Source organism: Ipomoea triloba, chromosome 1 (genome assembly GCF_003576645.1).
Source record: "Ipomoea triloba cultivar NCNSP0323 chromosome 1, ASM357664v1".
Lineage (NCBI taxonomy): Eukaryota > Viridiplantae > Streptophyta > Magnoliopsida > Solanales > Convolvulaceae > Ipomoea > Ipomoea triloba.
The window spans coordinates 28,882,894-28,902,501 of NC_044916.1; the positions used below are offsets into that span (position 1 = coordinate 28,882,894).

At 34.4% G+C, this 19,608-nt stretch overlaps 2 protein-coding genes across 2 annotated transcripts in view; both read left to right on the forward strand.

Annotated features, from left to right (window-relative positions):
* LOC116012016 (probable methyltransferase PMT12) overlaps positions 1-15,540 on the forward strand; it is a 36,987-nt gene extending 21,447 nt beyond the window's left edge. Inside the window, exon 4 of the mRNA XM_031251478.1 lies at positions 15,430-15,540. Coding sequence (XP_031107338.1) covers positions 15,430-15,540 — 111 coding nt within the window. The remainder of the gene's footprint in view (positions 1-15,429) is intronic.
* Positions 15,541-16,775: 1,235 nt separating this feature from the next.
* Positions 16,776-18,173, forward strand: LOC116012024. The gene is made up of 3 exons (XM_031251488.1): positions 16,776-17,141; positions 17,224-17,633; positions 17,687-18,173. Exons 1-3 carry the CDS (start codon positions 16,776-16,778, stop codon positions 18,171-18,173), a joined length of 1,263 nt encoding a protein of 420 aa, XP_031107348.1.
* Positions 18,174-19,608: the final 1,435 nt, after the last annotated feature.

Here is a 19,608-nt window from a genome sequence, read left to right on the forward strand (position 1 = left end):
AAATTTGTCAAATAGGACATCGAACATTGCCTGAAAAATCAATTATGCGCTCAAACTTTTTAAAGTTGCAATTAGATAAATAAAAATGTCAATTTAGTTTATCAGGGCATAATTACCGGTGAGGGACCCGTAATAACAGGTAATTTAATGTTATTTTTTTGCATAAAATGTTTTAAATAGGCCATCGAACTTTACCTGAAAAATCAATTAGGCCCTCAACCTTTTTAAAGTTGCAATTATATATATAAAAATGTCAATTTAGTTTATCAGGGCATAATTACCGGTGAGGGACCCGTAATAACAGGTAATTTAATGTTATTTTTTTGCATAAAATGTTTTAAATAGGCCATCGAACTTTACCTGAAAAATCAATTAGGCCCTCAACCTTTTTAAAGTTGCAATTATATATATAAAAATGTCAATTTAGTTTATCAGGGCATAATTACCGGTGAGGGACCCGTAATAACAGGTAATTTAATGTTATTTTTTTGCATAAAATGTTTTAAATAGGCCATCGAACTTTACCTGAAAAATCAATTAGGCCCTCAACCTTTTTAAAGTTGCAATTATATATATAAAAATGTCAATTTAGTTTATCAGGGCATAATTACCGGTGAGGGACCCGTAATAACAGGTAATTTAATGTTATTTTTTTGCATAAAATGTTTTAAATAGGCCATCGAACTTTACCTGAAAAATCAATTAGGCCCTCAACCTTTTTAAAGTTGCAATTATATATATAAAAATGTCAATTTAGTTTATCAGGGCATAATTACCGGTGAGGGACCCGTAATAACAGGTAATTTAATGTTATTTTTTTGCATAAAATGTTTTAAATAGGCCATCGAACTTTACCTGAAAAATCAATTAGGCCCTCAACCTTTTTAAAGTTGCAATTATATATATAAAAATGTCAATTTAGTTTATCAGGGCATAATTACCGGTGAGGGACCCGTAATAACAGGTAATTTAATGTTATTTTTTTGCATAAAATGTTTTAAATAGGCCATCGAACTTTACCTGAAAAATCAATTAGGCCCTCAACCTTTTTAAAGTTGCAATTATATATATAAAAATGTCAATTTAGTTTATCAGGGCATAATTACCGGTGAGGGACCCGTAATAACAGGTAATTTAATGTTATTTTTTTGCATAAAATGTTTTAAATAGGCCATCGAACTTTACCTGAAAAATCAATTAGGCCCTCAACCTTTTTAAAGTTGCAATTATATATATAAAAATGTCAATTTAGTTTATCAGGGCATAATTACCGGTGAGGGACCCGTAATAACAGGTAATTTAATGTTATTTTTTTGCATAAAATGTTTTAAATAGGCCATCGAACTTTACCTGAAAAATCAATTAGGCCCTCAACCTTTTTAAAGTTGCAATTATATATATAAAAATGTCAATTTAGTTTATCAGGGCATAATTACCGGTGAGGGACCCGTAATAACAGGTAATTTAATGTTATTTTTTTGCATAAAATGTTTTAAATAGGCCATCGAACTTTACCTGAAAAATCAATTAGGCCCTCAACCTTTTTAAAGTTGCAATTATATATATAAAAATGTCAATTTAGTTTATCAGGGCATAATTACCGGTGAGGGACCCGTAATAACAGGTAATTTAATGTTATTTTTTTGCATAAAATGTTTTAAATAGGCCATCGAACTTTACCTGAAAAATCAATTAGGCCCTCAACCTTTTTAAAGTTGCAATTATATATATAAAAATGTCAATTTAGTTTATCAGGGCATAATTACCGGTGAGGGACCCGTAATAACAGGTAATTTAATGTTATTTTTTTGCATAAAATGTTTTAAATAGGCCATCGAACTTTACCTGAAAAATCAATTAGGCCCTCAACCTTTTTAAAGTTGCAATTATATATATAAAAATGTCAATTTAGTTTATCAGGGCATAATTACCGGTGAGGGACCCGTAATAACAGGTAATTTAATGTTATTTTTTTGCATAAAATGTTTTAAATAGGCCATCGAACTTTACCTGAAAAATCAATTAGGCCCTCAACCTTTTTAAAGTTGCAATTATATATATAAAAATGTCAATTTAGTTTATCAGGGCATAATTACCGGTGAGGGACCCGTAATAACAGGTAATTTAATGTTATTTTTTTGCATAAAATGTTTTAAATAGGCCATCGAACTTTACCTGAAAAATCAATTAGGCCCTCAACCTTTTTAAAGTTGCAATTATATATATAAAAATGTCAATTTAGTTTATCAGGGCATAATTACCGGTGAGGGACCCGTAATAACAGGTAATTTAATGTTATTTTTTTGCATAAAATGTTTTAAATAGGCCATCGAACTTTACCTGAAAAATCAATTAGGCCCTCAACCTTTTTAAAGTTGCAATTATATATATAAAAATGTCAATTTAGTTTATCAGGGCATAATTACCGGTGAGGGACCCGTAATAACAGGTAATTTAATGTTATTTTTTTGCATAAAATGTTTTAAATAGGCCATCGAACTTTACCTGAAAAATCAATTAGGCCCTCAACCTTTTTAAAGTTGCAATTATATATATAAAAATGTCAATTTAGTTTATCAGGGCATAATTACCGGTGAGGGACCCGTAATAACAGGTAATTTAATGTTATTTTTTTGCATAAAATGTTTTAAATAGGCCATCGAACTTTACCTGAAAAATCAATTAGGCCCTCAACCTTTTTAAAGTTGCAATTATATATATAAAAATGTCAATTTAGTTTATCAGGGCATAATTACCGGTGAGGGACCCGTAATAACAGGTAATTTAATGTTATTTTTTTGCATAAAATGTTTTAAATAGGCCATCGAACTTTACCTGAAAAATCAATTAGGCCCTCAACCTTTTTAAAGTTGCAATTATATATATAAAAATGTCAATTTAGTTTATCAGGGCATAATTACCGGTGAGGGACCCGTAATAACAGGTAATTTAATGTTATTTGGTTGCATAAAATGTGTCAAATAGGCCATGGAACTTTACCTGAAAAATAAATTAGGCCTCAAACTTTGTAAAGTTGCAATTATATAAATAAAAATCTCAATTTAGTTTATCATGGCATAATTACTTGTTAGTGACCTGTAATACCAGTTAATGTAAATATCACCTTTTTTGCATAAAATGTGTCAAATAGGCCATGGAAATTTACCTGAAAAATAAATTAGGCCTCAAACTTTGTAAAGTTGCAATTATATAAATAAAAATGTCAATTTAGTTTATCAGGACATAATTACCTGTTAGTTACCCGTAATAACAGGTAAATGTAAATGACACTATTTTTTGCATAAAATGTGTCAAATAGGCCATAAAACTTTACCGGAAAAATCAATTAGGCCCTCAAACTTTTTAAAGTTGCAATTAGGCACATAAACATGTCAATTTAGTTCATCAAGACATAATTACCTGTTAGTGACCTGTAATACCAAGTAAATGTAAATATCACTTTATTTGAATAAAATTTGTCAAAATAAGCTATCAACCTTTACCTGAAAAATTAATCAGGCTCTCAACCTTTTTAAAGTTGCAATTAGGCACATAAACATGTCAATTTAGTTCATCAAGTCATAATTACCTGTTAGTGACCTGTACTACCGAGTAAATGTAAATATCACTTTATTTGAATAAAATTTTTCAAATAGGCTATCAACCTTTACCTGAAAAATTAATCAGGCTCTCAACCTTTTTAAAGTTGCAATTATATAAATAAAAATGTCAATTTAGTTTATCAGGGCATAATTACCTGTTAGGAACCCGTAATAACAGGTAAATGTAAATGTTATTTTTTTGCATAAAATGTGTCAAATAGGACATCGAACATTGCCTGAAAAATCAATTATGCGCTCAAACTTTTTAAAGTTGCAATTAGGCACGTAAACATGTGAATTTAGTTCATCAAGGCATAATTATTTGTTAGTGACCTGTAATACCAAGTAATGTAAATATCACTTTTTTTGCATAAAATGCGTCAAATAGGCCATGGAAATTTACCTGAAAAATAAATTAGGCCTCAAACTTTTTAAAGTTGCAATTATATAAATAAAAATGTCAATTTAGTTTATCAGGACATAATTACCTGTTAGTGACCCGTAATAACAGGTAAATATAATGACACTATTTTTTGAATAAAATGTGTCAAATAGGCCATAGAAATTTACCTGAAAAATCAATTATGCGCTCAAACTTTTTAAAGTTGCAATTAGGCATGTAAACATGTGAATTTAGTTCATCAAGGCATAATTACTTGTTAGTGACCTGTAATACCAAGTAATGTAAATATTACTTTTTTTTCATAAAATGCGTCAAATAGGCCATGGAAATTTACCTGAAAAATAAATTAGGCCTCAACCTTTTTAAAGTTGCAATTATATAAATAAAAATGTCAATTTAGTTTATCAGGGCATAATTACCTGTTAGTGACCCGTAATAACAGGTAAATGTAAATGTTATTTTTTTGAATAAAATTTGTCAAATAGGACATCGACCATTGCCTGAAAAATCAATTATGCGCTCAAACTTTTTAAAGTTGCAATTAGGCACGTAAACATGTGAATTTAGTTCATCAAGGCATAATTACTTGTTAGTGACCTGTAATACCAAGTAATGTAAATATCACTTTTTTTTAATAAAATGTGTCAAATAGGCCATGGAACTTTACCTGAAAAATAAATTAGGCCTCAAACTTTTTAAAGTTGCAATTATATAAATAAAAATGTCAATTTAGTTTATCAAGGCATAATTACCTGTTAGTGACCCGTAATAGCAGGTAAATGTAAATGACACTTTTTTTTGCATAAAATGTGTCAAATAGGCCATGGAAATTTACCTGAAAAATAAATTAGGCCTCAAACTTTTTAAAGTTGCAATTATATAAATAAAAATGTCAATTTAGTTTATCAGGACATAATTACCTGTTAGTGACCCGTAATAACAGGTAAATGTAAATGACACTATTTTTTGCATAAAATGTGTCAAATAGGCCATAAAACTTTACCTGAAAAATCAATTAGGCCCTCAAACTTTTTAAAGTTGCAATTAGGCACATAAACATGTCAATTTAGTTCATCAAGGCATAATTACCTGTTAGTGACCTGTAATACCGAGTAAATGTAAATATCACTTTATTTGAATAAAATTTGTCAAATTAAGCTATCAACCTTTACCTGAAAAATTAATCAGGCTCTCAACCTTTTTAAAGTTGCAATTAGGCACATAAACATGTCAATTTAGTTCATCAAGGCATAATTACCTGTTAGTGACCTGTAATACCAAGTAAATGTAAATATCACTTTATTTGAATAAAATTTGTCAAAATAAGCTATCAACCTTTACCTGAAAAATTAATCAGGCTCTCAACCTTTTTAAAGTTGCAATTAGGCACATAAACATGTCAATTTAGTTCATCAAGGCATAATTACCTGTTAGTGACCTGTAATACCGAGTAAATGTAAATATCACTTTATTTGAATAAAATTTGTCAAATAGGCTATCAACCTTTACCTGAAAAATTAATCAGGCTCTCAACCTATTTAAAGTTGCAATTATATAAATAAAAATGTCAATTTAGTTTATCAGGGCATAATTACCTGTTAGGAACCCGTAATAACAGGTAAATGTAAATGTTATTTTTTTGCATAAAATGTGTCAAATAGGACATCGAACATTGCCTGAAAAATCAATCATGCGCTCAAACTTTTTAAAGTTGCAATTAGGCACGTAAACATGTGAATTTAGTTCATCAAGGCATAATTACTTGTTAGTGACCTGTAATACCAAGTAATGTAAATATCACTTTTTTTGCATAAAATGCGTCAAATAGGCCATGGAAATTTACCTGAAAAATAAATTAGGCCTCAAACTTTTTAAAGTTGCAATTATATAAATAAAAATGTCAATTTAGTTTATCAGGACATAATTACCTGTTAGTGACCCGTAATAACAGGTAAATGTAAATGACACTATTTTTTGCATAAAATGTGTCAAATAGGCCATAAAACTTTACCTGAAAAATCAATTAGGCCCTCAAACTTTTTAAAGTTGCAATTAGGCACATAAACATGTCAATTTAGTTCATCAAGGCATAATTACCTGTTAGTGACCTGTAATACCAAGTAAATGTAAATATCACTTTATTTGAATAAAATTTGTCAAAATAAGCTATCAACCTTTACCTGAAAAATTAATCAGGCTCTCAACCTTTTTAAAGTTGCAATTAGGCACATAAACATGTCAATTTAGTTCATCAAGGCATAATTACCTGTTAGTGACCTGTAATACCAAGTAAATGTAAATATCACTTTATTTGAATAAAATTTGTCAAAATAAGCTATCAACCTTTACCTGAAAAATTAATCAGGCTCTCAACCTTTTTAAAGTTGCAATTAGGCACATAAACATGTCAATTTAGTTCATCAAGGCATAATTACCTGTTAGTGACCTGTAATACCAAGTAAATGTAAATATCACTTTATTTGAATAAAATTTGTCAAATTAAGCTATCAACCTTTACCTGAAAAATTAATCAGGCTCTCAACCTTTTTAAAGTTGCAATTAGGCACATAAACATGTCAATTTAGTTCATCAAGGCATAATTACCTGTTAGTGACCTGTAATACCAAGTAAATGTAAATATCACTTTATTTGAATAAAATTTGTCAAAATAAGCTATCAACCTTTACCTGAAAAATTAATCAGGCTCTCAACCTTTTTAAAGTTGCAATTAGGCACATAAACATGTCAATTTAGTTCATCAAGGCATAATTACCTGTTAGTGACCTGTAATACCGAGTAAATGTAAATATCACTTTATTTGAATAAAATTTGTCAAATAGGCTATCAACCTTTACCTGAAAAATTAATCAGGCTCTCAACCTATTTAAAGTTGCAATTATATAAATAAAAATGTCAATTTAGTTTATCAGGGCATAATTACCTGTTAGGAACCCGTAATAACAGGTAAATGTAAATGTTATTTTTTTGCATAAAATGTGTCAAATAGGACATCGAACATTGCCTGAAAAATCAATCATGCGCTCAAACTTTTTAAAGTTGCAATTAGGCACGTAAACATGTGAATTTAGTTCATCAAGGCATAATTATTTGTTAGTGACCTGTAATACCAAGTAATGTAAATATCACTTTTTTTGCATAAAATGCGTCAAATAGGCCATGGAAATTTACCTGAAAAATAAATTAGGCCTCAAACTTTTTAAAGTTGCAATTATATAAATAAAAATGTCAATTTAGTTTATCAGGACATAATTACCTGTTAGTGACCCGTAATAACAGGTAAATGTAAATGACACTATTTTTTGCATAAAATGTGTCAAATAGGCCATAAAACTTTACCTGAAAAATCAATTAGGCCCTCAAACTTTTTAAAGTTGCAATTAGGCACATAAACATGTCAATTTAGTTCATCAAGGCATAATTACCTGTTAGTGACCTGTAATACCAAGTAAATGTAAATATCACTTTATTTGAATAAAATTTGTCAAAATAAGCTATCAACCTTTACCTGAAAAATTAATCAGGCTCTCAACCTTTTTAAAGTTGCAATTAGGCACATAAACATGTCAATTTAGTTCATCAAGGCATAATTACCTGTTAGTGACCTGTAATACCAAGTAAATGTAAATATCACTTTATTTGAATAAAATTTGTCAAAATAAGCTATCAACCTTTACCTGAAAAATTAATCAGGCTCTCAACCTTTTTAAAGTTGCAATTAGGCACATAAACATGTCAATTTAGTTCATCAAGGCATAATTACCTGTTAGTGACCTGTAATACCAAGTAAATGTAAATATCACTTTATTTGAATAAAATTTGTCAAATTAAGCTATCAACCTTTACCTGAAAAATTAATCAGGCTCTCAACCTTTTTAAAGTTGCAATTAGGCACATAAACATGTCAATTTAGTTCATCAAGGCATAATTACCTGTTAGTGACCTGTAATACCAAGTAAATGTAAATATCACTTTATTTGAATAAAATTTGTCAAAATAAGCTATCAACCTTTACCTGAAAAATTAATCAGGCTCTCAACCTTTTTAAAGTTGCAATTAGGCACATAAACATGTCAATTTAGTTCATCAAGGCATAATTACCTGTTAGTGACCTGTAATACCAAGTAAATGTAAATATCACTTTATTTGAATAAAATTTGTCAAAATAAGCTATCAACCTTTACCTGAAAAATTAATCAGGCTCTCAACCTTTTTAAAGTTGCAATTAGGCACATAAACATGTCAATTTAGTTCATCAAGGCATAATTACCTGTTAGTGACCTGTAATACCAAGTAAATGTAAATATCACTTTATTTGAATAAAATTTGTCAAATTAAGCTATCAACCTTTACCTGAAAAATTAATCAGGCTCTCAACCTTTTTAAAGTTGCAATTAGGCACATAAACATGTCAATTTAGTTCATCAAGGCATAATTACCTGTTAGTGACCTGTAATACCAAGTAAATGTAAATATCACTTTATTTGAATAAAATTTGTCAAAAAAAGCTATCAACCTTTACCTGAAAAATTAATCAGGCTCTCAACCTTTTTAAAGTTGCAATTAGGCACATAAACATGTCAATTTAGTTCATCAAGGCATAATTACCTGTTAGTGACCTGTAATACCAAGTAAATGTAAATATCACTTTATTTGAATAAAATTTGTCAAAAAAAGCTATCAACCTTTACCTGAAAAATTAATCAGGCTCTCAACCTTTTTAAAGTTGCAATTAGGCACATAAACATGTCAATTTAGTTCATCAAGGCATAATTACCTGTTAGTGACCTGTAATACCAAGTAAATGTAAATATCACTTTATTTGAATAAAATTTGTCAAAAAAAGCTATCAACCTTTACCTGAAAAATTAATCAGGCTCTCAACCTTTTTAAAGTTGCAATTAGGCACATAAACATGTCAATTTAGTTCATCAAGGCATAATTACCTGTTAGCGACCTGTAATACCAAGTAAATGTAAATATCACTTTATTTGAATAAAATTTGTCAAAATAAGCTATCAACCTTTACCTGAAAAATTAATCAGGCTCTCAACCTTTTTAAAGTTGCAATTAGGCACATAAACATGTCAATTTAGTTCATCAAGGCATAATTACCTGTTAGGAACCCGTAATAACAGGTAAATGTAAATGTTATTTTTTTGCATAAAATGTGTCAAATAGGACATCGAACATTACCTGAAAAATCAATTATGCGCTCAAACTTTTTAAAGTTGCAATTAGGCACGTAAACATGTGAATTTAGTTCATCAAGGCATAATTACCTGTTAGTGACCTGTAATACCAAGTAAATGTAAATATCACTTTATTTGAATAAAATTTGTCAAAATAAGCTATCAACCTTTACCTGAAAAATTAATCAGGCTCTCAACCTTTTTAAAGTTGCAATTATATACATAAACATGTCAATTTAGTTTATCAAGGCATAATTACCTGTTAGGAACCCGTAATAACAGGTAAATGTAAATGTTATTTTTTTGCATAAAATGTGTCAAATAGGACATCGAACATTGCCTGAAAAATCAATTATGCGCTCAAACTTTTTAAAGTTGCAATTAGGCACGTAAACATGTGAATTTAGTTAATCAAGGCATAATTACTTGTTAGTGACCTGTCCAGGTAAATGTAAATATCACTTTTTTTGCATAAAATGTGTCAAATAGGCCATGGAACTTTACCTGAAAAATAAATTAGGCCTCAAACTTTTTAAAGTTGCAATTATATAAATAAAAATGTCAATTTAGTTTATCAGGACATAATTACCTGTTAGTGACCCGTAATAACAGGTAAATGTAAATGACACTATTTTTTGCATAAAATGTGTCAAATAGGCCATAAAACTTTACCTGAAAAATCAATTAGGCCCTCAAACTTTTTAAAGTTGCAATTAGGCACATAAACATGTCAATTTAGTTCATCAAGGCATAATTACCTGTTAGTGACCTGTAATACCGAGTAAATGTAAATATCATTTTATTTGAATAAAATTTGCCAAATAGGCTATCAACATTTACCTGAAAAATTAATCAGGCTCTCAACCTTTTTTAAGTTGCAATTATATAAATAAAAATGTCAATTTAGTTTATCAGGGCATAATTACCTGTTAGTGACCCGTAATAACAGGTAAATGTAAATGTTATTTTTTTGCATAAAATGTGTCAAATAGGCCATGGAACTTTACCTGAAAAATAAATTAGGCCTCAAACTTTTTAAAGTTGCAATTATATAAATAAAAATGTCAATTTAGTTTATCAGGGCATAATTACCTGTTAGTGACCCGTAATAACAGGTAAATGTAAATGTTATTTTTTTGAATAAAATTTGTCAAATAGAACATCGAACATTGCCTGAAAAATCAATTATGCGCTCAAACTTTTTAAAGTTGCAATTAGGCACGTAAACATGTGAATTTAGTTCATCAAGGCATAATTACTTGTTAGTGACCTGTCCAGGTAAATGTAAATGACACTATTTTTTGCATAAAATTTGTCAAATAGGCTATCAACCTTTACCTGAAACATTAATCAGGCTCTCAACCTATTTAAAGTTGCAATTAGGCACATAAACATGTGAATTTAGTTCATCAAGGCATAATTACTTGTTAGTGACCTGTCCAGGTAAATGTAAATGACACTATTTTTTGCATAAAATTTGTCAAATAGGCTATCAACCTTTACCTGAAAAATTAATCAGGCTCTCAAACTTTTTAAAGTTGCAATTAGGCACATAAACATGTCAATTTAGTTCATCAAGGCATAATTACCTGTTACTGACCTGTAATACCGAGTAAATGTAAATATCACTTTATTTGAATAAAATTTGTCAAATAGGCTATCAACCTTTACCTGAAAAATTAATCAGGCTCTCAACCTATTTAAAGTTGCAATTATATAAATAAAAATCTCAATTTAGTTTATCATGGCATAATTACCTGTTAGTAACCCGTAATAACAGGTAAATGTAAATGTTATTTTTTTGCATAAAATGTGTCAAATAGGACATCGAACATTACCTGAAAAATCAATTATGCGCTCAAACTTTTTAAAGTTGCAATTAGGCACGTAAACATGTGAATTTAGTTCATCAAGGCATAATTACTTGTTAGTGACCTGTAATACCAGGTAAATGTAAATATCACTTTTTTTGCATAAAATGTGTCAAATATGCCATGGAAATTTACCTGAAAAATAAATTAGGCCTCAAACTTTTTAAAGTTGCAATTATATAAATAAAAATGTCAATTTAGTTTATCAGGACATAATTACCTGTTAGTGACCCGTAATAACAGGTAAATGTAAATGACACTATTTTTTGCATAAAATGTGTCAAATAGGCCATAAAACTTTACCTGAAAAATCAATTAGGCCCTCAAACTTTTTAAAGTTGCAATTAGGCACATAAACATGTGAATTTAGTTCATCAAGGCATAATTACCTGTTAGCGACCTGTAATACCAAGTAAATGTAAATATCACTTTATTTGAATAAAATTTGTCAAAATAAGCTATCAACCTTTACCTGAAAAATTAAACAGGCTCTCAACCTTTTTAAAGTTGCAATTAGGCACATAAACATGTCAATTTAGTTCATCAGGGCATAATTACCTGTTAGTGACCTGTACTACCGAGTAAATGTAAATATCACTTTATTTGAATAAAATTTTTCAAATAGGCTATCAACCTTTACCTGAAAAATTAATCAGGCTCTCAACCTTTTTAAAGTTGCAATTATATAAATAAAAATGTCAATTTAGTTTATCAGGGCATAATTACCTGTTAGTGACCCGTAATAACAGGTAATTTAATGTTATTTTTTTGCATAAAATGTGTCAAATAGGACATCGAACATTGCCTGAAAAATCAATTATGCGCTCAAACTTTTTAAAGTTGCAATTAGGCACGTAAACATGTGAATTTAGTTCATCAGGGCATAATTACCTGTTAGTGACCCGTAATAACAGGTAAATGTAAATGTTATTTTTTTGCATAAAATTTGTCAAATAGGACATCGAACATTGCCTGAAAAATCAATTATGCGCTCACACTTTTTAAAGTTGCAATTAGGCACGTAAACATGTGAATTTAGTTCATCAAGGCATAATTACCTGTTAGTGACCTGTACTACCGAGTAAATGTAAATATCACTTTATTTGAATAAAATTTGTCAAAATAAGCTATCAACCTTTACCTGAAAAATTAATCAGGCTCTCAACCTTTTTTAAGTTGCAATTATATAAATAAAAATGTCAATTTAGTTTATCAGGACATAATTACCTGTTAGTGACCCGTAATAACAGGTAAATGTAAATGACACTATTTTTTGCATAAAATGTGTCAAATAGGCCATAAAACTTTACCTGAAAAATCAATTAGGCCCTCAAACTTTTTAAAGTTGCAATTAGGCACATAAACATGTGAATTTAGTTCATCAAGGCATAATTACCTGTTAGTGACCTGTAATACCGAGTAAATGTAAATATCACTTTATTTGAATAAAATTTGTCAAATAGGCTATCAACCTTTACCTGAAAAATTAATCAGGCTCTCAACCTATTTAAAGTTGCAATTATATAAATAAAAATGTCAATTTAGTTTATCAGGGCATAATTACCTGTTAGGAACCCGTAATAACAGGTAAATGTAAATGTTATTTTTTTGCATAAAATGTGTCAAATAGGACATCGAACATTACCTGAAAAATCAATTATGCGCTCAAACTTTTTAAAGTTGCAATTAGGCACGTAAACATGTGAATTTAGTTCATCAAGGCATAATTACTTGTTAGTGACCTGTAATACCAGGTAAATGTAAATATCACTTTTTTTGCATAAAATGTGTCAAATAGGCCATGGAAATTTACCTGAAAAATAAATTAGGCCTCAAACTTTTTAAAGTTGCAATTATATAAATAAAAATGTCAATTTAGTTTATCAGGGCATAATTACCTGTTAGTGACCCGTAATAACAGGTAAATGTAAATGTTATATTTTTTTGAATAAAATTTGTCAAATAGGACATCGAACATTGCCTGAAAAATCAATTATGCGCTCAAACTTTTTAAAGTTGCAATTAGGCACGTAAACATGTGAATTTAGTTCATCAAGACATAATTACTTGTTAGTGACCTGTAATACCAAGTAATGTAAATATCACTTTTTTTTAATAAAATGTGTCAAATAGGCCATGGAACTTTACCTGAAAAATAAATTAGGCCTCAAACTTTTTAAAGTTGCAATTATATAAATAAAAATGTCAATTTAGTTTATCAGGACATAATTACCTGTTAGTGACCCGTAATAACAGGTAAATGTAAATGTTATTTTTTTGAATAAAATTTGTCAAATAGGACATCGAACATTGCCTGAAAAATCAATTATGCGCTCAAACTTTTTAAAGTTGCAATTAGGCACATAAACATGTCAATTTAGTTCATCAAGGCATAATTACCTGTTAGTGACCTGTAATACCGAGTAATGTAAATATCATTTTATTTGAATAAAATTTGTCAAATACGCTATCAACATTTACCTGAAAAATTAATCAGGCTCTCAACCTTTTTAAAGTTGCAATTATATATATAAAAATGTCAATTTAGTTTATCAGGGCATAATTACCTGTTTGTGACCCGTAATAACAGGTAAATGTAAATGTTATTTTTTTTGCATAAAATGTGTCAAATAGGACATCGAACATTGCCTGAAAAATCAATTATGCGCTCAAACTTTTTAAAGTTGCAATTAGGCACGTAAACATGTGAATTTAGTTCATCAAGGCATAATTACTTGTTAGTGACCTGTAATACCAGGTAAATGTAAATATCACTTTTTTTGCATAAAATGTGTCAAATAGGCCATGGAAATTTACCTGAAAAATAAATTAGGCCTCAAACTTTTTAAAGTTGCAATTATATAAATAAAAATGTCAATTTAGTTTATCAGGACATAATTACCTGTTTGTGACCCGTAATAACAGGTAAATGTAAATGACACTATTTTTTGCATAAAATGTGTCGAATAGGCCATAGAACTTTACCTGAAAAATCAATTAGGTACTCAAACTTTTTAAAGTTGCAATTAGGCACATAAACATGTCAATTTAGTTCATCAAGGCATAATTACCTGTTACTGACCTGTAATGCCGAGTAAATGTAAATATCACTTTATTTGAATAAAATTTGTCAAATAGGCTATCAACCTTTACCTAAAAAATTAATCAGGCTCTCAATCTTTTTAAAGTTGCAATTATATATATAAAAATGTCAATTTAGTTTATCAGGGCATAATTACCTGTTTGTGAGCCGTAATAACAGGTAAATGTAAATGTTATTTTTTTGCATAAAATGTGTCAAATAGGACATCGAACATTACCTGAAAAATCAATTATGCGCTCAAACTTTTTAAAGTTGCAATTAGGCACGTAAACATGTGAATTTAGTTCATCAAGGCATAATTACTTGTTAGTGACCTGTAATACCAGGTAAATGTAAATATCACTTTTTTTGCGTATAATGTGTCAAATAGGCCAATGGACTTTACCTGAAAAATAAATTATGCCTCAAACTTTTTAAAGTTGCAATTAGGCACATAAACATGTCAATTTAGTTTATTAAGGCTTAATTACCTGTTAGTGAACCGTAATACCAGGTAAATGTAAATGTCACTTTTTTTTGCATAAAATGTGTCAAATAGGCCATGGAACTTTACCTGAAAAATCAATTAGGCCCTCAAAATTTTTAAAGTTGGTGATGGGATATGAGACTAGCCGGATGGACGACTCGGATTGGGCAGACTGGACGGAGGTAATGGATGAATAAAATGAGAAAGGAAGACCACGAGTTTCAGGCTCTCGGTCGAAAGATCGGACGAGTGGGAGAATTTCAGCCATTAAGCTTCAATGTCCTGAACATTCAAGGCCATACCGTCATCAGCTTCCTGCATCACCTCATCATAACTTCCCTCACCCATCTGCATAGCACCAGCACCATTCTTTTCCAGTCCCCCTCTTAGCCTTCCTTCCCGGTCAGAAGACCAGGTGAGTTAGAAGAAAGACTAGGAGATCGAGGCCTTCGGTCGGAGGACCAGATAGGTTTTGGGCAAAACCGAGCGATGGAGGCTACCGGTCGGCCGCAAAAGGAGTTGGAAAGGTAATCCGCAAGATCAGGAACCCGAGAAGCCCAACGGACATCTGTGCTTGAACACCTACAATTACGTGTATTAAATGCACTTTATGAGTATTAATTCGCAGTATTAACTAGAGATTTAATGTGTAACGGCCCAAGTGCCTAGTATAAATAGTTGTACAAATCATTTGAAGAGGACACCTGATTTGGGCGAGACTAATACAAGGAGTTTTGAGAGATAATCAATAGCTTTTTACCTCGTATTTTCTAGTTTTCCGGTTGTGTTGGCTCGCCGGCCGATAGCCTGAAGATCGGAAAACCATCACTGGCGCCATCTGTGGGGACCGTTACAAAAAGTTACGTGTATCCTTTGAGTAACTAGCAAAAATGAGCAAAGCGGTGAGTCTCGGTGGACGGCCTCGTTCGAGTGATTTATGAGCAACTTGGTCGTCAAAACGGCCGAGACCTATGAGAGCAATTGGGTCGGCCCACTAGTCAAGACCTACGAGAGTAGGTATTGGGCCGTTCCAACGGACCGGACCTAGGAGAACAGGTATTGGGCCGTCCTAACGGGCAAGATTTAAGGGAACAATTAGGACGACCAAATGGTCAAGATTTAATTTGAGAGAGCAGTTAAGTCGGCAGAGCTCCCGACATTCAGGAGAGTCGCGGCAAGGCGATGGAATGGCTGATAAGGTCAATGACCGGCCGCCGCCGGCCGAGCTGGAACAAATCGTGGTTCAAGTAATCAATGAGGTTGAAAGAAGACGACTTGAAAACAACGGAGCAAATGGTCGGGATGAGACGGTCCGTCCAGTAACCGAAAGAACTATGAGTCTCCAAGCCTCCGAGCAAGAGGGACACCGGAGGAATGATCGTCACACGGCCCCCCGTCGAGAAGACGGCAGGTGCCGAGAGGTGGCCTAGTCCGTCATGGATCGCCTTAGTGATCCACATGGAAACCCCCTGCGGAACGCCCAATGCAATAATCCAGAGCGCCCGGGTGGTAACCGTCAAGAGCGACGAGTCGCGGCTGCTTGGCGGCGAGTGCAGCCGGTCATATCTGAAACCAGTGCAGAGTCTCCGGTCGAGCCTAAATATCGAAAAAGTCAGATGGAAGGGTTTGTGCGAAGGTTACAGAATTTGCAGGATCAATTCGAAGGAAAGGTTAGACCCTCTACCGAAAATTTATTGACTACTTCACCTTTTACTACTGAAATCATGGAATACCGGGCCCCTACGGATGTAAAGATCCCGGAACATACAACCTTCGACGGGACGGGAAACCCGCGAGAACACCTGGTTACTTATCAGGAAAAAATGCAGGTTTTAGGGGTAGAGGAGCCAATCATGTGTAAAGCTTTTCTACCTACCCTCAAAGGATTAGCTCAGAAATGGTTTTTAGCCCTGCCAAGTCGTTCTATCAGGTGCTTTAATGACTTAGCGGACCGATTCCTTACCCATTACGCGGTGAACATTAAGCCACAACGTAACTTGACTCATTTGAGTGGATTACATCAAGATGAGGGGGGGGCCCTGAAGACATATTTGGCCCGTTGGCAAAAGGAGGTAAAAACTATTGAGGGACTGGACGAGTAGGTGGCCATCACATTCTTTATGGAATCACTTCGTGCGGGAAAATTGTTCATTGATCTTCACAATGATCGCCCGAAGACGTACGTGGAAGCCATTCAGAGGGCCAGCCGACAGGCAGACACTGAGGAGGCGATAAGGCAAAAGAGGCAGCGAGAGGCTGCCGGGTCGAGCTCTAAGAAACCTCGACCTGAGTCACGAAGTCGGACTGAACCTGAACGTACCAGTCGCCCTGAGGCGCGATGGGGCCCCGAGAGAATGGGCGCACCTCCTCATCGACCTACCATGGCCCAGCCTGTCCAAGAGGTGAAAGATTCCCTACCTCCCCCCTCCGCCGCTGAAACCCGGAGACCAACCCGAGGTCTTACCTCCGGGGGGGACGTCCTCCAAGTATTGTCGATATCACCGCTCAACCACACACACTATGGACGAATGCTCTTACCTGAGAAAGGAGATAGAGGCATTAATACAGAAGGGTGCACCGCCCCCACCCAACCAGTGGAGACGGTACTCACGACCCGAGAAGTCAGAGCCACGATCCGACCGAGGAAAACAGCCCGCCTCTGAGGAAGAGGAGGCCAACTGGAAACACAAGCCCGTCATCAATATGATTGTGGGTGGACCAGAAGGTGGAGATTCGTCAAGCTCTCGCAAAGCTTGGGCTCGGCAACTATATGTAGGGACCATCTACGGACGGGATGATAGCCTGAAAAAGGTATGTCGAGGACCCATTTTATTCACAGATGAGGACCTACCCCAGAGCAAACATCCTCACCGGGATGCCTTGGTTATCGCTATGGATGTTCATGGCACGGTGGTCCGAAGAGTTCTGGTAGACACGAGAAGTAGCATAAATGTCCTCTACCTAGAGGTATTTGAAAGGTTGGGGTTACAGCGTATAATAAGTTGATACCTGTAAAGACACCTTTGGCCAGTTTCACTGGGGACTCGGTCGAGTCGGAAGGATCCATTCGCCTACCAGTCGAGATCGGTACGTATCCGAATCTCCGAAGTATAGAAATGGAATTTGTCGTAGTAGACTTATCCTGTTCTCACAACATGATCTTGGGCCGACCTGGCCTGGAGGATCTAGGAGCTCTTATTTCCCTTGAGCACCTTTGTTTGAAGTTCCAAACCCCAAATGGAATAGGGGTCGCACGTTGTGATCAAAAGGCGGCTCGGGATTGTTATTTACAATCTTGCCGACAAATCGGCAAGAAGGATATGAGGGTTCACCCCATTACAAGCCGGACAGAACATCTTAAATCCCTCGATCGACCGAAACCAGCAGTCGAGCTGGAAGAAGTAGAGACTGACCCTTCACACCCTGAAAGACGGGTAAAGATTGGAATCGGCTTGACTGAGAAAGTCAAGCAGGAGATAATTCAGGAATTACAGAAATATCAGAAGGTGTTCACCTGAATATGCCAGGGGTCGACCGGTGGGTCATCTGTCACCGACTAGCCGTCAATCCCGACCATAAGCCGGTAATCCAAAAGAAAAGATACATCTCCGCCGATCGAAGGGAATTTGTTAAAAAAGAAGTGGAAACTTTGATGGCTGCACGACACATTCGCGAGGTGAAGTACCCTGATTGGCTCGCTAACGTGGTACTCGTTCCGAAACCACCCGCTTGGCGAATGTGTGTCGACTATACGGATCTCAATCAGGCTTGCCCAAAGGACCCTTTCCCATTGCCGAGAATCGATCAACTGGTCGATGGGACGGCCGGTTGTGACCTATTGAGTTTTATGGATGCCTTCCGGGGCTACCACCAGATTTACATGCATCTTGCCGATGAAGAGAAGACTGCCTTTATCACCCCGGACGGAGTATACTGCTACCGGGTAATGCCCTTTGGCCTCAAGAATGCGGGAGCCACCTACACATGCATGGTTGGGCGACTGTTCAAAGATTTATTAGGGAAATCCATGGCGGCCTATGTAGATGACATGCTCGTAAAGAGGAAAGATGAGGGAACTCATGCTAGGGATCTGGCGGCAACTTTCGCCATCATGGAAAGGTACAATTTTCAGTTGAACCCTAAGAAGTGCGCCTTCGCTGTACGGGGCGGAAAATTCTTGGGATACATGGTCACTCGAAAGGGAATCGAGCCTAACCCTGAAAAAGGTGAAGGCCATACTCGACATGCAGCCTCCTAGTACCTTGAAGGAGCTGCAAAGGTTGACGGGGAGACTTGCTGCCCTGAACAGATTCCTATCCAAATCAGTCGATCGGGCGTTACCTTTCTTTGAGGCAATGAAGAAGAGAGAGGGGTTCCGCTGGACGGAAGAGTGTCAAAATTCTTTTGAGGAGCTAAATGATTACTTGCAAACCTCGCCATTGCTGTCAACCCCGAAGGAGGGGGAAACATTATTCTTATACTTAACCGCTTCTCAGAAGGCGGTCAGCTCCGTACTAATTCGGGAGGAAGATCGGGTACAGCACCCGGTCTATTATGTTAGCAGGGCACTGAAGGCCTCTGAAGTTCGCTATACTCCCTTGGAAAAGGTGGTATATGTTCTTGTAATCACAGCACGAAAATTGGTGCCTTACTTCCAGGCTCACCCCATCCGGGTCCTCACCGATCAGCCAGGTGTATTACGGAACCCAAATTCTTCGGGACGACTGGTCAAATGGGCCATAGAACTCACGCAATATGGGATCGAGTACCATCCGCGCCCATCTATAAAAGGTCAAGCCTTAGTTGACTTCATAGTAGAGTGTACCGCGCAAAGCCCATAACAAAATCCCAAGGCCCCTGAAGAAGGAGATTGGTGGGAAATGCACGTTGACGGAGCTGCCAGTCAGCACCATTGCGGTGGAGGAATTATGTTGACTACCCTTGAAGGCTTCC